Source organism: Phyllobates terribilis, unplaced genomic scaffold (assembly GCF_046119375.1).
Source record: "Phyllobates terribilis strain yellow unplaced genomic scaffold, ASM4611937v1 Scaffold_5__5_contigs__length_657084704, whole genome shotgun sequence".
NCBI lineage: Eukaryota > Metazoa > Chordata > Amphibia > Anura > Dendrobatidae > Phyllobates > Phyllobates terribilis.
The window spans coordinates 96,451,798-96,479,396 of record NW_027362765.1 but is presented as its reverse complement, the minus strand read 5'-3'; the positions used below and the strand labels follow the sequence as shown (position 1 = coordinate 96,479,396).

At 41.3% G+C, this 27,599-nt stretch overlaps 1 protein-coding gene across 7 annotated transcripts in view; it reads left to right on the top strand.

Moving 5' to 3' along the window:
• Window positions 1-27,599, top strand: part of BAHCC1 (BAH domain and coiled-coil containing 1) — a 132,497-nt gene that overhangs the window by 48,987 nt on the left and 55,911 nt on the right. For 6 of the 7 annotated variants that reach the window (XM_073682569.1, XM_073682573.1, XM_073682570.1 and 3 more), the window contains one exon: window positions 12,451-12,633. In XM_073682569.1, coding sequence (XP_073538670.1) covers window positions 12,451-12,633 — 183 coding nt within the window. Of the gene's footprint in view, window positions 1-9,495; window positions 9,623-12,450; window positions 12,634-27,599 lie in introns of those variants that run through there. The other variant, XM_073682572.1, reaches the window with a different exon arrangement.

The window sequence follows — 27,599 nt, the reverse complement described above, 5'->3', positions numbered from 1 at the left end:
GGCTGCTTTCTTCCAGAAACCGCGTTCCCCCTTGTGATCGGTGGTGTCAAATATTGAAATGAATGGAGCTGAACTGCAATACCACACATAACCTGCGGACTGGTGTGGCGCTGTTTTTAAAGCTAAGCGGCTATATTTTTCTATAACGTTTCTGTACAAACGTTTTAAGTAGTGTCCATGGGGGTAGGGTTTTTTTGTGCCAAAGGGCATACTTATCATAGTGGAAGACCAATGTGGTCGTAATAGGTCCGTTGTCATACTTGCTGACTCTCCTGGACTGTCTGGAATAAGCAGAGACCTCCCAGATTTGAGGAAAAGTTGCCTAATCTCCCATATCTGGCTGAATCTCCCCGAAACCTCCTTAAAAAACAGCTGTTCTGGAAGGCGCCTACATTCAGGGAGGCTTAAAGGGGTTGTCCAGATTAGAAAAACATGGCTGCTTCCAAAAATGGATTATATCTGGTATTGCATTTCATCTCCTAAGAACTGAATAGTGCTGAGCTGCAATGCCATATACAACCTGTAAAAAGTGAGGGCACTGTTTAAGGAAAAAAAACAGCCATATTTTTCACATTCCGGACAACCCCTTTAAGAAAGTGGGGCATCTAAATGGATGTCTCTCCCAGATCCTTGTAGGAAAAAGTTGGCAAGCATGCATTTGCCCATGAAAGAAAATTGAGACACAACCATCATGTTCTGGGACCCCCCCATGGTCAGGAGTACAATTCTGATACTTTCTATGGGAATGTCCTTTCTTGTAGCGGTAACTTGCACAGAGGTGTAACTTGTGGGCCCTAAAGAGGAATCTCTAAAAGGGCCCCCAACTATCACTGGTCATTAATGGTATGGGTTCTCTCATGTTGGTCAAAGCCCCGGGTACGACTTCAACCACAGTACCTAGTATGGTTTCGTCCCTGATCTTACACCTCCTGGGCTTTAATACTACATCTCTAACATGGCCCTTAACCATCACGTGCCATTTATAATACTGTGTGGACCCCGGTGTGACTGTCATCTCTGCACGCCCTTTAACCCCAACTCCTATATGACCTACTAACGCACCCTAGAATCCATTGATGGCGCCCCTTTTAAGACCTGTGTTGTTGGAATTGGAAAGCTGGGATAGGGTTAACAATGTCGGTGACTCACGGTGAGGTTAGGGAATCTCCGGCTGACGGGATGGTCAGGAATGTCTGTTACATCACAGCTCATTCATTCATTAGTATCTAGGAGTCAGAACACACATCAGTGAGTCTGGAGCCGTGCGGCCGACGCAGGACACTGGACCCTCGCTCTCGTTTTATCACATTTCCAAATTCTTTTTTTCCATTCTCCATTTCCAAAAATGCCCTTCTATATAATCCTCTAATTTGGGAGTAGTACGGACAACCCTCATCATTGCCATCATTTTCCTTTTATGGCCATTAAGGCTGAAGTTGCATGTGTTTTTATATATATAGGCTTAGGTACTAAGTTGCTGCCGGACATCTCTGGCCTCGGCTTATTTTCCCTGCAGATTAAAATGATTGGACATGTGAATTTCAACATGCCCGATCCTTCCTTTCCTCCATCGGGAGGCCAATAGATAGTTGGCCGGTCATTCAAAATTGTCTGACTTTATTCATAATGTGTGGAACAGACATTATAGTAATGTCTATTGTTCTCTGTTAGCAGACATTTTAGACATTTATAAATGAAGTGAAAGACGAGAAGTAAAAAAAAATCTCTACACCTCCAACACTATTATTATACATAGTACATCTAGTGCTCAGAGCCAGGGCGGCACCATCACCTGGCGAACCCATGCAAGCCCCGGGCCCTTGACACCTGGGGGGCCCATTCTGCCCAGGTTTCAATTTATAAACTCCGCCATACATGGAGAGGGCTTCGGTGGTGGGTGTGTTATACTCCTCTAGCACTGATCTTCCCACCTTAGATGATGCTTCCAATAGTAACCGCAACATTTAGGAAGCTGGAAATAGTGTCCATTGTTACCTCTGCACCCCAAACTGCTAGAAATGTCACAAATCTCCCCTTCATAAACTGTTGACTTTAGGTGTACTGCCCCTTTAAGAAGTATGGTTTCTCTCTTATAGCTACATTGCGTTTGTCATTTTATGCGTTAAATGGATCTTAAGGTGTCAGCAAGCAGATGGTTAATGGATCAACCGCATGTAAATCCAATATTTTAAGAATAGCCGGATTCCTTCTTTTTTGGGGGGAGAGTGGGGGGAGGGGTTTGGCCATCCCCTGTGGAGGGGACACACCCGCTCACGGCCCATTTTTAGTCTTATTCGCCTGTTTCTCAGATTTTTCTCCCTATTATGGGTACAAGTATGGACAGCCCCGTACCACCGCTGTTCCCATGTAAGCGTGCGAGGAAAAAAGGTACAAGTCCGGTAGAGCAGGAATCTAATATTGGGTCTCTGAATGGGAAAGGGTTAAAGCCTCACCCCGTAGGATGAACACTTTGGGTGCTGTTGGCGCAGATGTAGCAGAGCTGAATATGTATTGTATGTTTTGGAGTTTTTTAATGCAATAGCAATCCTATGTAAATGCTGGGATAAAGCCAGGAATTTGTCTGCAGTCCTATGTAAAATTGAAAAAATGTATGGGTTTTTCACCCTCCCCTCTCCCTTGGAAAATGTCTACAGCTTTCTAATATACTTTTTGTAGTAATTCTTCACCATTCTAAAGATCTCTGCTTGCCATCAGTGAATGGAAACCGTCTTCCTGTTTTAATCTGGTGCAAAGCTCAGAGCTCCCTGATGACTTTGGATATGACCAGAACGTTTTTTTTTTTTATCCCTTTAGCCCCCATGAACATTTTTACAATTTTCTAATATACTTCGTGTAATAATGTCTCATCATTTTTGTTATCTTTTTGCTTGCAGACAGTGAATAAAAAATAGTGATTATACCCCAAAGGGTATAAAAGTTACGCACTATAGGTGCACGGCTCGTTTTAAGACTCTAAAACACTGTAACTGAAATATTTCCATTCACTGATGGCAAGCAGAAATCTTGAAATTGATACCCAAAATACATTTAGAAAACTGCTGATTTTATACAACTTCTGAAATCTGTAAGCTGTAAAAAAAAAAAAAAAAAAAAAAAAAAAAGTATTGGATTGAGCTGCATTACCCGACATGACCAAAGGGCAAGCGTGGCGCTGTTTCTGTATAAAAAGAAAACCCCCTTTTAGTGCCTTAGATGTAACGATTACAATTTATAGTCGCAGGGAATAAAAACCACAGAGCTCCTTCATGCTTTTAAAGCGCCAGGCTTTTATGATCTCTGCTTGCAGTCATTGAATGGGAACCCTTATTGCTAGCAATCTTTTTTTAGTACACGGACAGCTCTGATATAATCAAGGCAGGATGGATGTTTCCATTCACTGACAGCGAGTCCAGAAGGAAAGTTGCAGATGATTTCCAGCTGAGCTGCAATACCAATTACAACCACTAGACTTGAGTGGTGCTGTTTTGCGTAAACAGCCTGGCATCACCCCAGGCCTATGCCCTGGTTGTGCTGGCAGTCTGTGGGCAATGCTCGGATATGAATTATTACACTTTCATAGAAAACGATGATATAACCTCAGGATCTTCTGATTAGGTTTCTGGCTGAAGCCACTCGTGCAGGGGAACGGGTCGTGTGAAGGGGCAGCGCGATGTGTTGTGCATGTGTGTGAACGTAGTTGATGAAGCCTGGGAACCTGGATCGCTAGTCCGGGCTGAGCGACTGCACCTCTGGGACTAGCCCTTTAAGAGGCGAAGAGGGTGTGGGATCCTACGACGCAGCTTCGTTCTCAGGATCCCACTGCTGCTTCCTTCAACGCTTCTCCCTCTCACTTTTCTAAATGAAAGCAAATGTGTCTGTTTCCCATCCTGCTCTGGGGTGGCATTAGGGGGTGCCACCCCCGTCACCCGGTCTCCATATGTCCTCCAGTCCGATCCTCTTGACCATACGTGTGTCCTGTGTCCCTCCTATAGAATTTGGCTTGGTTCTTATAGGGGGGTGGGTGGGCCTTACCATAAAATAAGAGGGGGAGGGTTATTATTAAACATGTGTGGGAAATATGGCTGTGTGCATCTCCCAGATTTTTGTGCTCGTGTGTCTGCCAGAGTCTTAAGATGTGAATATCACTGGTGAGACGCACGTCTATATATAATAAAAGAATAGGAGGGGGGTGGGTGGGGGGGGATAGTGTTGGGTTAAAGGACATTTCCCCTAATTTAAAATATATAACCGCTATAATTCTCATCAACTTTCCGTTTATAACTGACACTTTTAGAATTTTTCAAATTTGAATTTCATATATATGAAATTCAAATTTGAAAAATTCTAAAAGTGTCAGTTATAAATGTAAAGGTGATGAGAATGATGACTGCTGTTGGAGCCTCACCCACCTTTCCCAGATTCCAGAGTAAGGCTATGTTCACATGCTCAGTATCTGGTCAGTATTTGTAACCCGAAATCAGGAGATGAACAATCAGAGGAGAAGTATAATAGAACCACGTCACCACTTCTTGAGCTATAATACCACACACAACCTGAGGGCGCTATATATATATTTTTTTTTATAGACGAAAGCAACTATATTTTTCTAATCCTGGAAAACTCCTTTTTAAGAATTCTCAATGACCATTGCTGTGGGAGTTTAGGTGGCAAATCGACATAGTAGGAGGTTTCTCTTTAAAGGGAATGGCTAGGATTAAAAAAAACAAATAAACACAGCTTTCTTCATGAAACAGCGCCACGTCTGTCTTCTGGTTGTGTGTAGTATTGCAGCTCCATGCCATGCACCTCCTATAGAGTGGAGCTGTAGTACCAGACGTAACCTGTGGACAATTGTTGTGGTGTTTTTTATTTTGGAAGAAGGCAGCCATATTTCTCTAACTTTTTATTTTTTTTTTAAAGCTCTTATTGCAATTATTTTTTTAAAGGGTTAAAAAATATACCCAAAACATTATTATTGCTGTTTTCATCCAGAAACCGTGCCCCACCTGTCCACATGTTGCACCTGCTCTGTTAAAGTGAACTGAGCTGCAATACCACACACAACCTGAGGACAAGGGTGGCGCTGTTTTTGGAAGGAAGCCGCTTTTCCTGCTGTCTGTAATAAAACTGGCGCAGGTTTTGTCCTAATCCTTGTCACATTTGGTCGGTTGTAATTGTGTCAGCTGTTGGGATGCATGACGCCAGGGCGCTGGGGCGTGTGTGTCCGGGTGGCGGACTGTCACTAGAAGGACTGTTTGTGTGTGAGACACTAGAAGTGTTCAGTCTTGTGAGTGTGCAGTGCGGTCAGGCACCGTGCCCAGCCAGATAAGCATCATATGAAAACAGAGCAGGCCATGACACCAGTTGTAGACAGTGCTGAAACCAAAGTGGGAAGGAGGGGGTCGGGGACAGAATCCGGACAGACCAGACTGGAATTCATCCTGCCTCTCCGAGAACTTCAATAGTTCAGGACTTTACAAAGATTTTATTGGGGAATTTCAAATATGCCGAATATTGTAATTATATCCTATAGAGGGCCCTATTCTCAAAAAACGAAATTGGAGGAAATATGAATCCAAGGACTTGTGATGTAATCCCCTGGGTCCTACTCATAATACCTTCAAGGGGTTATCCACATTTCATGACATTTTTATTTTTAAATACATGTTTTCTGGGGCTAAAAATAATTTTTGTAATTGGGGTTCATTAAACATTTTTCGTCGTTTGGCTTTTACAAGTCCTTTGTTTCTCTTCAGACAGTAAAAAACTCTTCCAGTGGAATGTCAAAATGAGCTCACTCATGGAATCTCAGTTAACTCAAGGTTAAAGGCAAAATGTGGACAATTGTTAATGAAACCCATTTGCAAAAATTTTTTTTTTTTTGCCCCAAATTCATGCATTTTAGTAAAAAAAAAAAAAGTCTCCAAAGGTCAAAACCTCCTTTAAAAAAAGTGGTGGTGTTAGGGGATCCTGTGGCTAGACAAGAATTTCCCTACAGCAGAACTATAGCTATTAAGATGACCAGATGACTTGAACCTGCCACAACTGGAGCTGGTATTTATAGTGTGGCTCGTAGAGAGGTCCTTAAAGGGGAGATATTCGAATAATGGTGTGTGTGTATATATATACAATGGTTGTCTTGATGAATAACCCCTTTAATCTGAGGAAAAGGAGTGACAACAAATAACTTCCATTACAAATCACTTGTCCCTCCCATACTCTGGAGATGTTTAAGTCTGGCCCCCAACCCTGCTTGTCTTGTGACCACTACAACGCCTCCTACGAACACCCCCAGCTCACCGCAGAGTGACCAATTTTCGGGTGGGGTTTACATATACCCAGGTACCTTTTTGGCCTTGAAGTCCTGGGGAATGAGGGGCAACTGTGAGATTTCTCTTACTGAAGTAATGACATAGCCCTATAAGTGACTTATTCCATAATATATGTATATACCTCCCAATATCTCTATTTTTTTTCCAAGATTGTCACTCTGGAGGACAAAGTAGACGTTTCTGAGACAGATCGGTGCAAGACTTAAAGAGTCCTGCTCATAGGGATATAAATATTGGGCGTCGTGACCTCGGCAACCATTTGGCCGATAAGTGGGCATATCTAGGGTAGCTTTGTCCCCTTTGACACCTGATTCTCCTATCAGATATTAGATGGGTATCTGGGGCAAACATTTTGGGACCTTCAGTTCTGTGATAGTGGGGTGTTGAAGCTAGAGGTCACATTTTGACATTTTCTATGACCTGTGTCCCGAGGGGGTTATGAAACATTGGGCACTTATGAAAGAACAATAAGATCAATATAATGTGTCCTCCTTAGATTCTGGTCTTAAAATATCTCCCAAAAATAAAGTGCTGGACTATCACGTGCCAGATTTAGGGAATCTTCCATCTTCTCCATGACGGATGCTGCCTTTTTTTACATACTCTTTCCATTATTTTTGTATCCTCCACACATCTGTTCTCCAAAGGAGCTGTGTTTGTGTCTACTCCACACATTGATACCAGCTGGGCCGTTGGTCCAGACAGAGCTCTTGACAATTTCCCAATCTACACGCCTCAGGGGTTGACGTGGCTGGTGTGCTCTGCACCTTTATAACACTGATCCCAATGCTCCATCAAATTAGACTAAAATCTCAATTATCTATGTCAACTTTTTGGGAGGAATTTGGGTCTCCTGGTAGGTTGACTTGAGTTAGAAGATTCTGAGGTTTTTGATCCTTGGCGTATGGATGTTTCCTTCAGGTTTTATGAACCTGGACTACTTTTTCTGTCCTCCTCATTAGTACTTCATAGATGCATTTTGAGGGTGATATTGGGCCAAAAGGTTCCGATTTTGATATTTAACAATTGTCTGGATCTTGAGGAAAATTCTATGTGACAAAAGAGCTGACATACTGTTACAACTTGCCACTTGCATCATGCACTTAGCACTGTGGTCAACACAAGGCTTGTGGTCAACTGTAGAGTTGTCATTCATTTTGAGGGCTCATTATCACAATGTTCTGGATGCCCTCTCCTCCACCCATTGTAGAAATTTATCTAGATCTCTTGTGGTGTCTTGCTGCTTGTGACTAGACATACATAATGCAAAATGTCGTCAGTCAGTCCTAAAAGTGGTAATCGCATCTGCCAACTCTCACACCTGTTATGCCCTAGGAAACATCTAGCAGCGCCAGGCGGTGTCATGACTGGATCTGGTCTGCTGGGCTTTGATCTCTGCTCTTCGTAATGTAGAGGTGTCTTTTGATTTAATTCCTTCCTTATTAGTTTCTACTTGGAACTCATATGAGGCAAATTTGCCATCACGCCTTTTTTTTTTTTTTAAAGTAACCATTTGTTTTAGACCATGTAAAGCTTGAATAAATTGTGAATTAGGTCCATGTTCCACATCCATGCACACCTTATTGAAACTGGTCTCTACTTAAGACATGGTGGCCCAGCAGCCAAGTGATCTCACTACAATTGGTCTAAAGGTGTCCATACTCATTTAGTAGCTGTTGGCCAACACTGATTCGGCTCCTGGCTAGCCGTCACGGGTATATGTTTTCAAAGAGTTAATGGAAGACTGGAGTAATCTGCTCCCATGAACCTCAGATGGTGGCATATCTCTCCTGAGAACAAAAGGATTGGGCATTAAAATTCAACATGCCCCATCTTTTTTTCGCTCAACATCATCTATTGGGAAGAGTTGTGATGCCTCCTTACAGTTGTTAGGTCCTTCTGAATCGGAAATGTGTAAAGAGTTTTAGTACTCTAAATCCTCCAAGCGCCACATCAAAAGCATCTGCCCACAATTCACACTAGGCATTTCATATTTGTTAGCATTTTGTCAACCAGCCAAATGGCTTTGTTTTTTTTGTTTTTTGGTATGCTTTTCCCTCTAATAGGACTTCAGGAGTACATCAAAAATATTAGCTGTCTGATCTTCTACAGGTAGCTTGATTTTGATGGACAGGCAATTTGACCTGAGGTTCTCCATGAAAAACGATTCTCCCTAATTTGGCCGGTGTAGACCTTTAAAAGAGCACCAAACAACTTTATTCATTGATTGGCATATGTTGTGGGCAGAATCTTTTTTGTATTGAAGGATAGTCTTTCCTAGTAAGATATTTTTGTAGTCAGATTGGATTCTCGAGAAGTCTCCACACCACCTAGATCTGATGAGGATTGTCCTAAAACCCAACTGTCTGAAGAACTAGAAAGATTTACAAAATGGGCAGGTTTTGCTTGAACTTTACTAGAGGCAATAGTGTAACATATAGATTTTGCATTCGATCCCAAGAATTACAAAAATCCTACTCCACCTTCTAATTTAGAATACTGGTGTTTGCTTTTGAGGGAGAATGATAGGGTGTGACTGATCCACTGCATCCCTTAAGGTGGGCAATATTAGTTATGACCCCAATTTCCAAAAAAACATTAAGGATAGTAATTTTTAGTGGAACCCATTAGAGAGATGACAGTATTAACAGAGTTAAATAGGAAGAGAGACAGCCCCCTCCCCTGTTAAAACCACACTTGGGACACTCATTTCCAAAGTATCTAGGCGGGAGCAGTTTAACAGCGTGGGACGACCCCCTCCGACAATTCTCCTCCCGTCACCAACAGCCCGGACCTGTTTTCTATCAGAGGCAAATTACTTTGTGTATTTTCCTTTTTTTTTTTTTACTTTGGGATCCTACATTTAGAAACACATGTGGCGCAAAGGATGGGAGGGTTAAAAAAAAAAAAAAATTGCAATTGTAGGCTGCGTATTGGATAACCCCTTTGCTGCCAAGAGCAGCTAAATAATATGGGACACATTACATTGCAATGTTCCCATCTGGACACAGTAGGGTTACTGTATCCGTGTTTCCAGGACTGTTATCCCAGGAGAGATCCCCGCCATATGATCTCACAATAAAAGTTTTCTTTTTTACGATCCGTGTAACTGTTTCCCTTGCTATTTTCTCCTGTGAACGGCTGCTGTTGGGTTGGCAGGTCCTGTTTCTCCCTCCGCTTCCTCATCCTGAAGCTATTTATTGGACCCTTATGGGGTATGTGATAAAACAGTACAGGGAGATCATTATTACGACCGTTCCTACTAATCTTGAAGATCATGTTCTTCTGGGGTAAGTCAATGGGACTGGGGTCTCTTGGTGGGTTATTGCATTTTTTTTTTTTATTATTATTATAAGCTTTGAAGGGAAAGGTGAATGGTGGGTTAAGGGGTGAGCTGAAAAAAAAGTTGTTCCTGCAACATTATAGGAAGATTTTGCTCTGGAATTTTATTTGGGTTTGACCTTACTGGTGGGATTGTTCTCTGAGAAATCCCGCAGCATGTGCCACGTGGTTCTTAATGACTAGTCCTCTACATGCTGATCGATATTGGAGATGTCCTCAGTAGTTGTGTTGGGTGATGAGGGTGTAATGGTTCTTTTTATTTGGAATCCATTGGCACTCCAAAATGTAAATGTCAATACTAGTGCTCATGCACCTGTATGATCATTATATTGGAACTGATGTTTTGGGCATCTGTCTGTGCCATGTAGCCTCTGAGTATCCCACCATTCTTCTATGGAACTGGTCAAATCCCATCATTTTCTAATAAGAAATGAGATTTGTAAGCATCTCAGAAAGACAGTGTTGGTCTTAAGTCAATTTTTGAATGGCAGAATTTCCTAAAAAATTTATACTGTCCTATAGTTCACAATGTATTGACACTTGTGCCAGTTTGCATTTTGGGAATTCAATCCGATCCATTGCAGATGACCAGCAGTAGATGGAAATCCCCTGTCAAGTACCGTGGGTGTGAGTCAGGGTGTGGTTTAGGATGTGGCTCTCGTGCTCTGCCTTTTCCTCTAGTTTTCTTGAGAACCGTTTTGGAAGGGCAGGCAAGCCGATACTTTGAGAATACTGCGCTGCTCCCTTAGGTCAGAGTTGAGCGTGGTCCATCTCTTCTTTTAACAGCTGTGTGTAAACTGGCACTGTACTATACAACTGGGAACAATATAATGACGCCGAGCATTTAAAAATAGACCCTTGAAGGAACTGACTTGGGTTCATGATGAAGTTCTTTGGGGGTTCATGGGGGTGTCAAATGTGAAGATTCTTGTTTTGTAACCACTGTAGACCATCTGGGTTTTTCTTGGTAGGTTCCTCCATAGGGTGGCAAACCTACAGATTGGCGTAATAGGCTGGCAGCCAATGATTTTCCAGTTGTTATGATGGAGCATGCTGGAGCTTGTGGTTCTGAGGTCCATTGGTTGCTTAAGCCTAGCCTTGAGCAAGGGAGGTCTTGGCTGAGGGCTATGTGTGTGTGTATGAGGCGTAATCTGGAAAGACACTTCTGACAGCTCGCAGGGAATCTCACATCTGGAAATCACTCCCTGTCAGGTGACAGAAGCAGCTGGAGGAAGTTCGGAAGGGGGGAGTGGGAGTCATATGAGGCTTGGTAGAAGATGTGAGATTTTAACAGTGCCCCGAAGGCTGGGAGGGAAGGGAATTGATCATGCAATGATACAGTACACACCCTGTACACTGTTCAGCTATTGCACATGACTTCCATTAATTACTCCTTTTTTTTTTTCTTTCCAACTTCTGGATTACGCTTTGGTTACGAGTGGTTTTATTTTTTGTGTTTTTTATTTTTCCTTCCCCCTTTTTTCACTTTAATTTTAATCCCATAATAGTCAAAACATTGAGTCAATAAAGTTCTTATGAAACCATGGGGGCTGTAAGTCAGAGTAAGGTCATGTAGCTACAATGCAGAATATTTTCTGGTTTGGCTTTGGAGCGTTGCGGAGGTTGGAGTTACAACTGAACCCCAGTACACCAAATGTGCCAACAAGGACAGCTTTTTTATTAAGGGACAAGAGATCCAAGCTAAATGGTTTAGTGGGTGAGTGATCCAATAATAAAGACCTGATTCCCCATGTACAGCTTTTATTTCTTCTGACCATGACGTAAACTTTGGATATTGTAATCGAGACACGGGTCAACTGAGAAGGTCACCTCCCCCTGACTTTTGCTTCCTTCTTTTTATGGTTGAGAATTACTCATCTCCGGCATAAAACTGAGATTAGTTGGGAGTGGGTTCTCAGGATCCCGAAGGAATTTCTACGGTTCCGATGGCAAAAATACACGTTTCCTTGCCTAGTAACAAATTTTCATAGGGTTGCCCTTTAGCCAATAGGTAGAACTGGTCTTGGTTGCCATTGAGGCAGAATAAGATCTTGTTGTTGTTTCTTGTTTTCGATGGTATGGAAGTAAATTAGATTGATAAAGCTTGACCATTTTTCACCATCTATTTGCGCCCATAGGGAACAGTCTTGAAACATCCAACTTTCGCTGTACGTTTTTTATTTTGTTTTGAAAGTCCTAATTTTTTTTTTTTTTTATAGAGTTAACACTCTCTTTAGAATAGATGATCACCAAATATTCTGGCTAAGTATTCCTCTCAATCAAAGTTCTGGATGGAAATGAACAAGGGATCTTCTCAAATAGTTGAATAGATGGTCTTTTGTAGAAGTCTCCAATAATTTTTTTCAATTTTGGGATCATTTCTATACTTTCAGTCTAGATGGCTACGACACAGTTTTGACTTGTGAGTTGTTATATCCCAATTACATGAGTCTGTGATACAATAGTCAAGAAATTGAGTGGACCACATTTTTTTTTTTTGCTGTTGCAAATTATCATCAATAGTGAGTGTGTGTTTGTGTGTGTTGTTGTTTTTTTGTGTGTCTTCAATGCTCTATGACAAACGTTGTCATACAATTCAATTGAGAAATTTGATTAATAGTCAATGTCAAGTTCAGGTCTTGCTGATTCATGCCAACTACCGGTATTTAGTCCCATAGTGACGTGTGTATTATACTATATCAGTATGTTTAATATATCAATTTTTTTTAGGCAGTTGATAAACTGGTCTGTGACCGCTTTTGTGTTTGTCTTTCAGCTAGCACAGGTTTGATGGCGAACTCTTCCCCCTCTTTCATGGGCGGTTTTCTGGGTGGTAGCCTGGGCTCTGCAGCAGCATCGACACACCCAGCAGGAGCATCCTCATCTCCATCAGAAACCACCTACAGGGGCCCCCATGGGGCCGCAGCCTCCCAGATCTGGTTTTCTCACTCCCATGAAGGTCAGTACTTCTATGTATGTTTCATAATAGAATTGTATTGTGGTCGATTCGTGTTGGGACAAATAATACGGTATGTTTCGAGCAAAGTAGGCTGCTTTTATGGTCCTTATTGATCTAGATCTATTGCAGAATGATCATTTTGGATTTAGAATCTGGTTTTATCTTCGAGCAGATATTGCAATATTAAAAAGTATGCTATGATGGTTGGTTTGCAACCTGGGCACTCTTCTTCTACCACCAGCTCTGTTACATACATGCCCCCTACCCTAAAAAAGTCTTTACAGCTTCCTCAAGCGTTCTATCATCATCTTGTCTCTTCTCACCTCTCTTGAATGAAATTTCCACAACAAAACCTGTCTAAACTTTTAGTCTTGCACTCCAAGGCCCTCATCTCCTCCTCATCAAAACCTGCTTAGTGGCATTGTCTCCAGACACCTGCGAGCAGGAACTTTATGTCATTAGCATCCAGAGAGCTTAGACTAGACAACCCCTGACCCACTGAGCGCGTTAGGAATGACTGTGCTCTCTTCATTGTATTAATCTTTACTCTTTTTAATCCTTTACTTCTGAAAACAAGCTGGACATTGTGTTGCCCAAATGGGTTGGTGTGCGAATCTGTAGGACAATGTGGTGTAAAATGTATTGTTCTCTAGAAGAGGTCTAGGGGACCTTTCACATCTTGTGTTTGAATTCGCTAGTTGTTGGCCATCATTTGTCTGATGGCTACCACTCCCGACTCACCCATAAACAGAAATGCTCGGCCATGCGCTCCTATGTTCCCTATAGAAAGCCTCTGACAGACTTCCCTGGTGGCTCCCAAAAGGATTGGCCATTGGAAATCCAGTGTGCCGAATCCACCTCTGCATATGTCGAGGGAGAGTCAAGAGGCCCCAATATACATTATACCATAACACATTAGACAATCTTTCCTGACCGTCTAAGGTCTATGGAGGTGGGGAGGCTTGAACGTGTCCATATACTGTACCTTAAGTCACAGTTGGAAGGGCATGCCACTTTTGGCAGGAACGTATAACTTCTGCGTTTGAGCCCCTACTATTGTAGGAAAAGAAGAATTGGGCATTTTGAATTTTAGCATACCCAGTTATTTTTATTCTCATGGAATATAAGCCATTCCCTGCAGCTTATGTCCCTTTCCCCTTTCAGAATACATGCATGATAGGCCAAATTGAGTGTACATGTGTGCAGGGGGGCCAGGTAATGACGATTTACATGCACCTTCATTTTCACAGTATAATCATATTATTCACATATCTTGACATATTAGAACGTACACCCACCCAAATATCTAAAAAATCCTTCTAATTTTAAAGGTTATATGTTGCATGAATATATTATTCTATAGATTGAGTTGAATATAAACAAGTCCATACACGCATGGGAGGAAGGGATCGCTCAGCAGGTTTTTCGGCCTCAAAAGTATACAGAGACGTATTTATGGCCAATTTTGGCCCTTGGGCCAAAACTGCCATTTTAAGTTGTCGTACCATGTAACAGATCACCCATTAAGCCATGCCCTCGCCCATAATGGGTTTAAGATTATTATTTAGAATTCAATAGTCGCCTAACAGGTGACTCCCCTGCTTGACAATGGGAATAACATCAAGACCTGGTATGTTGCTAGCCCTTGGGCGCATAGATTATTTGCATCTATACCTTTCAACATTGTGGGACAAGCTCGACTTGATTCATGCTTTGAGTGTATGAAGCGCCCCCTTAGGGACTGTCCTAGGAGATGGATGTTTTTTTTCTTTTTCTTTTTTTTTTTTTTTGTCATTAAGATGTTTAGAGTCCGTTTTGCTTTTGGGAGAAAGAAAATTAAGACAAACTGTTTTAGCCGCGAGGTTCCTAGGGTGGAGCAGCCTGTATTTTTAAGCTGCTTCAAGTATGTCAAGGTATGTTACCGTGTTAATGCAGCGTTGAGAGATAATTCTTCAATGCTATGTTGACCTGTTGGTGGTTTAGGACAACTGGATCAATAACTATAATATCCCTTTTACATGATGGTATAGTCCCTACTAATGAAAAGGCTTTTGGTACATAAATTCTTCAAGAAATGGCCAGTTGGTTCCTCATTGGAGGTTAACATGTCATTTTGGGATCAGGTCTTTCTTGTCCATCCGACAGACAAAATGAGTCCCCGTTTGAACTTTTGTAGCGTATTACTGGATAAGTATGATGGACTGCTGGTGCTTAATCTCTAGAGGTGACCATAGATATTAAAGTGACCCTTCATGTTGGTACTAAAAAGTATACACTTCTTATGTATAGTCACCCTACCTGGTGTACTTGGGTTGTCTCCAGCTGTCCCCTCCTCTGTTTGACTTTGTTCCTTCTGCATTCAAGATGGCCATCTCAGTGGCATGGCGAACACAATGAGAAGTCTAAACCATCCTTCCCTGACTTTCCGATGTTGTTGGCATGGGAGAGGTATAGTTTAGATTTTTCAATGTGTGACGTTGGAAGCAAAAGGAATGGAAGGTCAAACTTAGTTGAGCAAACCACTTCTGGCAAACTGATGATACCACTAATGTATTGGTACTTTTTCATCCCAGGGTAAAGGGTTGCTTAAAATTATTTTTCCTGTGTAACCAATAAACATGCAACTTCTGTGGGAGCAAAGGATCAGGCATGTTCAAGTCCAACATGTCCTATCCTTCTTTCCCCTCGCAAGTTGGTTAAAAGTTGAGTAGCTCCAAATTTTAGTCTAACCGGTGGGGTCACATTGTGTGTTGGCTATGCTAACCTATATCAGGCCGGTCAACCTTATGAGAAGGTCCTACACTACCATATTAACCATGGTGCACAACCAACTTTATCCATGTCTTGCTCCACTCTTTGGCACAAAGGGACAAATTAAAATTTGTCAAGAGTTTATCTTGTTCCAGAAGCTGATGGTAAACAATCATGTTGTATCTAACTGGTTTATTGGGTGGAGCTATTGTGGAGACCCTAAGCTTGTGTACTGACATTTATAACCATTGCAATGCTCCAAATAGAAATTTGCTCTCATTCAATAGAAAGAAAGCTGTCTTTCTTGTGCCACCTTATTGGAGATGGCTTCCCTACAAGTCCGTGTCCATCCCTTTAACGAGCCTTGCATTAATAAGTAGATTGTTTCCTTTGCCCAAATAAGTTCATTGGGACATTTTGGATTTGCCAACCTTATAGTCTAATCTGTTTGACGTTAAAATACCAGGTGGAATTTCCCCATTTCTCTCTTATTGGGTCTGTTTTGATTTTGGTTGGCATTGTTTAGCGGCTACTTGTGTTTTGACCCCCGTCTCTTTGTGTTTGCTTCTTGTATCAGTCGTCTACTCATTCTCTTTGTATGTTTCCTTGCACTGGTTGTTCTCTCTTCCTCTCTTTTGAATATGAAGCCTGAAGAAGGGAGGGGAAGTTTGGATGAGGAGGGGACGGGGGGTGTAGTTCTGATGTGGAACAAGCCAGCTGGCATCTTTTCAGACTAGCAGCCGGGCATGATGCCAGGGCCCATAGCCAATACCACCTCCCGCTCTCACTTTCTTTAACTCTGCGTGTTTCTGTCTCTCTGTGACTGAACTAATTTGGGAGGAATCGGGGTGTGGCGAGAAGATGGCCTTGCCCTTAACCATTTGATGGCAATTTGTCGCATGTGATATCGGACCAAGTCTGGCATTGATGATAATGTTTAGTTACGAAAGGGTTTAAACTATATAGCATAGCGTGTGCATGAGGGAGGGTTGATGGAGGGATGTGATGTGTTTCCAGTTTCCAAACTCAAGGACTCGATGTGTTTGAAGAAGCGGCATCACTCATTTTTCACTTTGGTGAAATGATTTTATTAGGGCTGCAAGCTGAAATCTACAGCAGACTTGGGCAGTCTGCGGCTACCAAGCCATTGTGGAACTACAAGATTCAGCACGCAATTCCAGTGCGATCATGAAATGTTTGTCTGGTCTTAATTTAGTCTGTAGACCGCACGCGCTGGACGAAAGTCTGTTGAAGGCAAACATTAAAGAACCTAAAATACATAAGGGCCAGAGAATCAATCTCTGTGTGACGGAAAACTGGCGCATATATGTAATTTGAGGATAAATGTGGCAAGGGCTTTGAAGTACAGAATCTACCCCCAAAATCAACCAACTCAACACTAGGACAATCCTTTTTGATTGTTTTTTTCCTATATAATATTGTGGCTAGTGCTCCACGTGGCCATATTTGCCCTCCAAAAAATTTCATAAACCAGGAGTGGAAGAAATTTTATAGAAAAATGAAGGGCCAATTAAACCAATCCAGAAATAAAGTTCTTTATAAAAAAAAATGTTAAAAACAAAGTTTCATGCCTGGAACTAATTTCTAGGAATATTGTCATCTCTACTCCTGACATAGACATGCAACAGGTGACCAAGGCTTAAAAAAAAATGGAGTCTGGACAGCATGCAATGGCCGCGCTTAATTTTGAGAGTTTTGGGATGATCTAGGACAGTTAAGTCATATAGAGTTAATTCCCGTTGCTTTTGGAGGTCTCATAGAAAATGTGGGTTTGGGGGCTAAAATGAGGATCCTTAAACAAGTCTAGAATCCCCTACACTTCATGTACGTAATATATTGTCGCATAAACAGTTCTACTCAGACCGTTTATCCCAAAAAACGTACGCAATGTCCCAAAAGTTTAGTGCCAAGTTTGGTTTAAGGTCCTTCTCGAGTTAATGGCTAAAAGAAAAGGAGAACTCTCCTTGGGTCCTTGGCACCTGCTCAGTGTACACTGGTGGCACTGGAGTTCTGTGCCAGTGTCTGTCCACTGCGTCATAACCTGCCAAGTAATTGAGAACATAACATTTTTATTTGGTAAGGTTGAGTGATTTGTTTTTGGGCTTTATATCCTGAAGCAGTTCCCTACTCCCACATCTTTCACACACCCTTCCCCAGCTCACAGAGCAATACAACAGCGCTAACATCTGCTGCTTATCCCATCTCAGCAAGAGCTTCCTGCACCCGGCCTTCCTCGCCACCAAGGGCTGCACAAGATTGGCAGAAAAATGTGCTTTTTTTTCTTCTCCTTTTTTAACCCAGTTTAGTTCTTATGCCAGCTGTATGATTAAAGGGCAGTGTTAAAGAACCTCTTTCGCAATCGGCTATGCACGTGCCAGATTAGTGTTGCGGCATGAAAAGTGTGGCTACCCGTTTCCTGTTTGCCACCAGCACTCATTTTAGTACAATACTCGTTTTATTTTTACATTTTTTTAGATGTCTTTAGACTAAATTTATCTGTTTGATTTCCAGGACTTGTTCTCGGAAGTCTTTACTAATGGGCAGAGTTTACATAGTGAAAATATGACACGGTTTTATTGGCATCTGCTGCTCTTCCATCATCCTCATCCTTGGCTTCTATGTTGATGAGGAGTTTCAAATATGGTAAACTCCGCCATATGTGCCCTAAATGGTCTAGATGGGATCTTGGCTATTGATACTTGAGGCGTAATAGTTCTCCTTGAGGAGATCTGTCTGTTGTAGGGAGTGTTAATCTCCCCACATACACTCTTCGATGGCTGTCAACTGAACGATGTTTCGGCCAGTACCTTTCCTGGCTGCGTCTCCCATGCACAGGAGCTCTCATTCAGCTGAGCACTGTGTTCTCTGGCAGCACGTTATCACAGGGAAATCAGACATGCTGGATCTTTATCTTCTCCGGTCACCATCTGACAGGATGGCCAAACCCATCGATATTGGTGGGTTCGGCCAACGTTGGCCTTGACAGGCAGTGTATCCTCGGAAAAAGTATGCACATTTGCTCTACTCTAGATAAAGAAAAACCTCTAGTGCCACCTATAGGTATCTGACTCATTTTAATTAGACTTTGACCAGAGACGCCCATCTGTAGACAGCTGTTTCAGAGTCCTTGCTCCTCATAAATACTGATTGGTTGGGTGAGATTCCTATGCAGGAGGACTGGTTCTCCTTGAAGAGATACAGCTATCCAACAAACGTTCATAAGTTGCATGTCCCCTTTTGGTTCTCAAGGGGTACTCATTCTCCTATTGTAGATTCAGCTATTGTAGGGAGCCTAACAGGTACTGTTTCATGGTATATGAATTATTTGCTCAACCTCCTATGAGTGAGGATAGTATACCCTATGGGTGTGGGTATGCGGTAGAGGAATGAGTTGAACTAGTGTGGAGAATCAACCTCAAATGTTAATTTAGACTGAATTGTGTGCTACAGATGCATAGTAACGAATGAATCTACATTACTCTCCATCACTCTAGCAAAACATGGGTTAATGGGTTACCAGATGCAACAGATGCAAGTAGGATCGGGTGTGTCTACGCCAATGGGGAGTGAAGAGCTGGGCAGATGTTAATGAGCCCACGAACAGATGTTATTGACATACAGCCTGTTCTCTCCGATAGCTAATCCATGGTTCGGTCATCTGTGACTAGGTTGGGTCTTGGTCCTATCATACAGCCTGTTTTCTCCAATAAGTAATCTATGGTTCGGTCATCAGTGACAGGGTTTGGCACTGACCTCCTTCAAAGTATATAAAGTTGTGTTCTACACATGGATGGGTCGTAAAAAATCTATTCTTCATTCAAAATATTACCAGAAACAAATGATATATATATATTTTAAAATACTCTTATCTGTTTTTCATTGTAGGTTCAATGTACAAATTTTTATATACTTTTTAGACTTTTTTTTAGAATTTTTTATTTTTCCAAAACTAAAAATGTAATCCAACATATTCTGCAGCACTTTACAATTTTATACAGTGTAATAACTATATGCATAAAAAATATTGAAAATCTATAATTTGAAAATCAAAAAGAAAAAAAAATCTATAATTTTTTATAAATTTTAAGAAAATTTTATTCCATGCTCGTGACCCAAACCATGCCATGCACTTTTTGGCAGCTAAGGTGTCCAAGAGGCATAGTGAGTCAGTGCCAACTCTCCGTACGACTTCCCAGTCACCTGGTATGTATATTTATAAACCAAGAATGCTTTATCGGCACTCCACACCCCATCTCCCTCCTCCTACTCCTCTTGGGATCTCCTGTAGGGTTGGGTGTCAAGGAAATACCTGGCGTTACCTTTAATGTAGCTGCCAAAACAAGCAGTTTTTCAAGGGCTTGCTTTGTATTCTTCAGCCATAACTGTGCTGCGTAAGTTGTAGAACATCTCTTGCGTGAATCTTACGATTAACAGTCTCTCTGCTGGATACAAAAAAGGAAAAAAATGTAATAAAAAAAAAAAAAAGGAAAATAAGAATTGAAATTCCTTCCATCAGTGAGGGTTACGTACAGTTGGGACAGATGTGGGTAAACTGCTCCTTTCCAGCTGTTACTCTGTAACTGTCAGGGTGGGTACAGTGTTGTACAACAGTTAAGCAACCGCAGGTTCGGGGGACACACGTGCAAATCAACCTAAAGCAAGTGTTCTGCTAGAATGAAGGCAAACGAGCAAAAACAAATGTTATTTATTTTTTAATTATTACATTTTATGGAAAATTCGAATAATAAATATATATATATATATTTTTAAGGAATTTCAATCTCAAAAGCTTATTTTTGTTTTAGATTACTATCGTTGATTTTTTTTTCTTAAATGTCATAATAACAATATAAATGTAAAAAAAAGTAATTTTATTGCAATTCTTGATTTACCGTTTACTATGATTATCATTACTGTTACTTCACAGAATAAAAAAAAAAAACAAAATTTTTAATGATTGATTTAAATTTTTTAAAGTGGAATTGTACTAACAAAACACTTAATATTACAGTCATCCTTCGACTCATGCCTGGTAATTGCCCACCTTACTCCATAAGGTACTTCGCTGATAGATGCTACTGGTGCCATTAAGAGAAAAATCTACCTTTTTGTGTTTTTTAAACCCCATATTCACTCATCACCACATTGTTAAAGTCCTCCTCCTTCCATCTTTCATGTCTATGTTTCCCATCCTCCCTGTTGTGTCTTCAGGCATTGGCAATAAAAAAAAAAAAAAAAGAAAAAAGTAATTAAACTTGCAAATGGAATTCCTACAATATTCCGAGGTCAACCCTTTCCTTGCTGGATTGGCACGGAGATAACACGTGTTTCAAGACGTGTTTGTCTAAACATTGTCACACGGGCCTTGCTGGAAATCAAAACAAAGTGTCGTGAATTAATATAGACGGTATGGGAAATCTGCTGCCTGTCCTGCAACCTCTGTGGGTAGACACTGGATCTCCTTCATAGATCCCTCCATTATGTTTTTTTTTTTATTTTTTAATTTCATTTAATTTTTCAATTTTTTTTTTCTTTTTTTTTCAATAAAGAAAAAGCATAGCTTTACACTTTTTTTTCCCTTAAGTTTAAAAAAAAAATACCAATATGCACGTGGGCTGTCATGTTGGCACTCCCATCTCAATGTAAAATTAACTTTCCCTTTTCTACCAATCCAAGTAGCCACAAAAGTCCTACATGACTATGATATTAATAAGGTATAGAGGAGACTAGCACCACGGTACATCAGGATGGATATTTTTTGTGGATGGGGCAAGTGTTTGCTGCACAGCTATAAGTCTTGATGGTTCAGGAGTAATGCCACCATTTGGGCTACAGGTGGCAGAATACCACTGTGAACCATGTGCTCTCATTGCAGCAATTTTTGTCATCCTTACTTTTTGGCACATTCTTATTTATTTTTTTGAAAGTAGTTTTTTTTTTTTTTTTTAAATATTTTCATTTTTTTTCCCCGTCAGCTGCAGCTCATCTTTTCTGGCGTTCTCCATCCTCCCTAGCCCGTTTATCTCCTAACTGGTGCAGCACACAAAGACTTGTTGTCTGTATGTGTCCTTGAATGAAGCCATTTCAGGCCCTGGCGTAGGCTCCAGGCTTCAAAGCAGGCTGCACATTTTGTACCCGGGCATCTCTGCCCCTTCGCCCTGGGAATTCCTTAAGCACAGCTGCACGGAACTTCATTCTGTGGGCTCAGAATTGCCAGCTCTGTTCCTAGGGCTGGGGGCTGAAATGCAACTTTTTTTTCCAAGGGGGCAGCTGTTATGATTCACAGCGCTCAAAGTACTCTCTTCAATAGTCAATAGGCTTCCTAAGCTCAAAGAAGCCTTATCTCCTGCTGAGGGAGCTGTCTGCTTAACTGTGTTACCCACTGGACATGTCTTTCCAGATGTAAGTTCATATGGCCTTGCTATATCTCATAAGTCTTTCCATGTGTCAAGAAGACGAAGCATGATCGGAATTCATCAAGTGGTACCATTAAAAATCTCGGTTCACACCAACTGTAAATTTATAGGGTCTATTGATCCCAGGGAATGGATTTGTTGGACAGATCAAGCAAACTTGTGCTAAGATATACACAGATTAAAGATAGAATGAGCATCTGCTAAGGCATTTATTATCCTCCTTTTATATATAGGGCCGACATGTTCCACTGTGCCTTACAACTTGTTTCTGAATATAGGCATTGACCCAAGTTCCTTAGGATTGGCAAGATCTGTAGGAACTTTGCTTCAGAAGGAAATGGTCTACTTATGAGTTTTTTTCCTTCCCAAATGGTAGCCTGCACCATGTGGGTGTTTGGTTGGGCTTCTTCCATAGCTTGAGTTGGGTATGATCCATGAATTTATTTATTTTACTCACTTATACAGCACCATTAATTGCACAGCACTTTAGAGACCTCATCATCACTGTCCCTATTAGGGCTCACAATCTAAATTCCCTATCAGTATGTCTTTCGAGTGTGGAAGGAAACTGGAGGAAACCCACGCAAACATGGGGAGAATATACAAACTCCTTGCAGATGTTGTCCTCCAACACTGCAAGGCTGTAGTGCTAACCACTGAGCCACCGTGCTGCCCAGTATGCACAAAATGCTGTGTGTAAGGAGGTCATGGCGAGATTTTATTTTGATGTTTTGGTATAACTACACTGTGTGCAGAATTATTAGGCAAGTTGTATTTTAGAGGATTATTTTTATTATTGATCAACAACTATGTTCTCAATCAACACCAAAGACTCATAAATATCCAAGCTTAATATTTTTGGAAGTTGGAGTGTTTTTTTTTTTTAGATTTTGCTATCTTAGGAGGATATCTGTTTGTGCAGGTAGCTATTACTGTGCAGAATAATTAGGCAACTTAATAAAAACCAAATATAATCCCATCTCACTTGTTTATTTTCACCAGGTAAACCAAGATCAGTGCACAACATTTAGAAATAAACGTTTCTGGCATGCAAAAACAAAAACCCAAAAAATTAATGATCAATATAGCCACCTTTCTTTATGATGACACTCAACAGCCTTCCATCCATAGATTCTGTCAGTTGCTTGATCTGTTTTCGATCAACATTGCGTGCAGCAGCCACCACAGCCTCCCAGACACTGTTCCGAGAGGTGTACTGTTTTCCCTCCCTGTAGATCTCACATTTTATGATGGACCACAGGTTCTCTATGGGGTTCAGATCAGGTGAACAAGGGGGCCATGTCATTATTTTCTCTTCTTTTAGACCTTTACTGGCCAGCTACGCTGTGGAGTAGTTGGATGCATGTGATGGAGCATTGTCCTGCATGAAAATCATGTTTTTCTTGAACGATACCGACTTCTTCCTGTACCACTGCTTGAAGAAGCTGTCTTCCAGAAACTGGCAGTAGGTCTGGGAGTTGAGCTTCACTCTATCCTCAACCCAAAAAGGTCCCACAAGTTCATCTTTGATGATACCAGTCAATACCAATACCCCACCTTCACCTTGCTGGCATCTTGAGTCGGAGTGGAGCTCTCTGCCCTTTACTGATCCAGCCTCTGGCCCATCCATCTGACCCATGAAGAGTCACTCTCATTTCATCAGTCCATAAAACCTTTGAAACATCAGTCTTAAGATATTTCTTGGCCCATTCTTGACATTTTATCTTATGTTTCTTGTTCAAAGGTGGTCGTTTTTCAGCCTTCCTTACCTTGGCCATGTCCCTGAGTATCGCACACCTTGTGCTTTTTGATACTCCAGTAACGTTGCAGCTCTGAAATATGGCAAAACTGGTGGCGAATGGCAACTTGGCAACTTCACGCTTGATTTTCCTCAATTCATTGGCAGTTATTTTGCGCCTTTTTTGGCCAACACGCTTCTTGTGACCCTGTTGGCTATTTGCCATGAAATGCTTGGTTGTTCGGTGATCACGCTTCAAAAGTTTGGAAATTTCAAGACTGCTGCATCCCTCTGCAAGACATCTCACCATTTTGGTCTTTTAAGAGCCCGTCAAATCTCTTCTGACCCATTTTGCCAAAGGAAAGGAAGTTGCCTAATAATTAAGCATACCTTATATAGAGTGTTGATGTCATTAGTCAACACCCCTCCTCATTACAGAGATGCACATCACCAGATTTACTTAATTGGTAGTTGGCTCTCAAGCCTATGCAGCTTGGAGTAGGACAACATGTATAAAAAGTATCATGTGATCAAAATACTCATTTGCCTAATAATTCTGCACACAGTGTAGAGACCATGTGATTATGGACACATCGGATGCCCTCCTTTTTTCTTTTTTTTGTGGTGGGGAGTATCAACTCCTTAGAAGATCATCCTGGGAGACTTGAACCTGTATAGAGCTTACCCTTCATGCCTACAAAAATAAGAAGACGGGATAAACCTAAAGCCCCACCATCCCCACCTCCACCCCCCCCCCATACATAAGCTAAAAGACAGCCAAAATTGCTGTTAATCGGCCATATCGATAGATCATTGACTATTTTGGTGAAACAAATTATTTTTACCATCCTATTCCCGATCTGCAAATTATTGTAACCAGAGATTTTTTTTATAGCATGGATGAACATCAGTCTCTCTGACCGACCTATGTGTATGGAGGACTTTACGAAAAATGCTTCAAGATCTCCAAGGGGTGGAGGAGAAGGGAGTTAAGAAACCATAAACCTCAAATAGTGAAAAATTTGTTCTAGAATTTAGCTGTTCACAAAAATATATGTATGTTCAGCTCGCCTCTTACACTGCTCCATGACTCACTGATAGAACCACAAGTGATGATGGAACAAAAAAAATCCTGGTTGAACTCTGATGAGCACAAGGATCATTCCTAGGAAAACAAAGGGTAGGTAGTCCGGCACTCAAATTCCAGAACGGTATAGTAAAAAATATTACTTTATTCAATGCATATTAGGGTAAAACCATCCACACTATTAAAAATGGTACATCCTGGCAACAACCAATAACCGAAACTAACATTGGCCTATGGTTTTTGAAATGGTGTGTCTGAACGATTCTTGGTCATGGCATTGAACCGTTCAGACACACCAGTTCAAAACACACAGGCCAATGTTAGGTTTTTGTTTTTTTGTTGTTGTTTTTTTTGCTAAGATGTCTTGTTTTTTTTTAATTAGGTGGATGTTTTTACCCTCGTATGGATTGAATAAAGTTATATTTTTTTACTATACCATTTCTGGAGTTTAAGTGCTGGGTTACCTACCCCTTCTTTACCTGGAAATGATCTTTGATTTTGCTTTTAACTAGAGCCTGAATCTTTCTGTCGTACCTAACATAAACGTGCCTAGACATCTTCATACCTACAAAACCAAGGCATGCAGGACCATCTTGAGTGTGTCTTATGAGAGTTGGCCAATAACATACGTTTTAACATGTTTAACTGGAGACTGCCATGTGGTTAATTCATTGGAATGCATCTTTGACTTGTCTACAGAAAAAAGTCTCTCCCAATTTTTTGGGCCACCTCATTTTTGCAAAGGACTAATCCTTCCTGTCAACAAACAACAAAGCAGTCATGGCTAGGTTTTCCCCTCACCCAGCCAAGGTTTGTGTGCAATTCTGGCCAAAAAACTGCTTGTTTTCTCTAGAAGCCTTCTCCACTTATGGAAAGGGTAGGCAAACCTAAGAAAACCATCCCTCTGTCTCAAAGAATGTAGGGTATGGAGCAAACCACATTTTTTTTTTTTTATTCTGGATTGTAGTTTTCAGGGAATACTGGGTCTCCTTTTGGAGACCATCAGCTGGAATAGGCTATGCAGTGCTTCCTGGGGGTTGGGAATAATACGCAACTTGGCTTCTCCACGGATGGGAAAAACTGTATTATCTATCTTTGCTAGCTACTCAATAATTAATGCCATACCTTTTACTGAAAATTGCACAACAACAAAGGATTTTTGCCAAACGAGGGTCTTCTCCAAAAGACTATGTTTTGCTCTGTATTTATAATGCTCAAGAAGCCTAAAACACCCTATTTTACATTAATGAGGTGCAAGAACCCTGAAACTGCTTTCTACATTTGGGTTGATCACTGATTAATATGGTAGCTAGTAGAGTTGGAGTGAACCGATTCATAGAACCCAGTCCACCAGTCAGGTCAGTAATCTGCGGCTGATAGCCCTGAAAAGCTGCCTCTTACCTGACAGCATCCCCAACCTTTTTGATTTGCAGGCATGGCACAATGTCACATGTGAGGCATGACGCGGTAAAGGCATCATGCCAGGCCGGCTAGTCAAAATAAAGAGCTGCAGATGTTGTGAGATCGGTGATTCTCAGGGTTCCTGTCCAGAGGCCAGAGATTACTGACCTGGCAGATGGACCAGATCCTGCAAATAAATTTCACCAACTCTAGTAGTTACCTTCACTAGGTGACACTGGGGACAGTTTTATTCCTTCTGGAGACTAACTAGTTTACATATCTGCATTTTGGGGATTTGGACCCAATATGGCTTTTTCAATACCCATTTTTTTCTACCTCTATTCCCAACATTTTTTTGCTTGCTTTTCCTATACCTGCCTTGTGGCCCACTTTGTATCCACTCATCCTCCATCTGAAGACTCGCTTCGTTACTTGCGGGCGAAGTCGACTACCTTGATGCATTAATGCAAACTGATGTAACATGAAATATGACATTTGCAGTAATGAACATTCTGCGGCACTGACACATAACTCTGATTCCTACCCCCAAGATACAAGTCCTATTCTTTGTTAGAACAGGTTAGAAAGATGTCACTGGGGGAGGAGAACAGATGTTCACCTATAATATTCTTCACTAACTCCATATGAAAGTGCTGGGAGGCGGTGGATGAGTCTAGGGGTCAGTGGAAGGTTACACGTGGGAACGGGCATCTGTGGTAGAGGAATTTACTGACTGCTGTTTACTTAAATGAAAGCTAGTAAAAGTCTTTTAACAAGAGGCAATTAAAAGAGACAGCTGCAAGAATGTCGAAAGCTTGGAAGTCTTCTTTCCCAGTCCTCCTCCGTAGACTGAAATCTTTCCACTGCAGGTCAAGGAAATTTGACTGTTTCATTGCAGTAAGGTACACGCTGCTGTGGACCAGAGAAATTTTGGCTCCGAACATCTTGGTTTATTCTTAAAAGCGGTTGTCTAATTTTGGATATTTATGGCAATCGGCAGGATATGTGTTAAATATCTGAAATATGTGATCCCACCACTATGATCCACATGATCTATCTCGTGAACAGGCCCCGTCACACACCTCCGTGAATGGAGAAGTGGCTGCGCATGCACAACTTTACCACTTAACTTGTATATTGGTTCTGAAATTGCAGAGGTGGGAATCCTCATTTCAACAATGTACAGTCTATATGATCGTTGGCTGAAATGGTGGCACCATAAAAAGGAAGAAGGGGTCCATGTTTGGTATTGGTCTGGCCAAAGAAAACTATTACAACAGTCACATACTTTGCGTCCTGTTGACAACCACCGGATGGGGATAGTGGTGGACTAGTCTGGTATCTGGCTATGGTTCCCTGCTAGAGCTTCAAACTCTAATTTTCTCTGAAATGTCAGCGAGTTCAGAGAAATATATACCTGGCTTCAATCGTGCACTCAGGCACTCACTCATGATGCTCAAACTATGAATCAAGTGACAGGTACCCTTTAAGGACAACCAGTCGTCCTCTTCAAAAGTTCCCAAGATGTGAAACCCAACAGCTAAAAAATTAC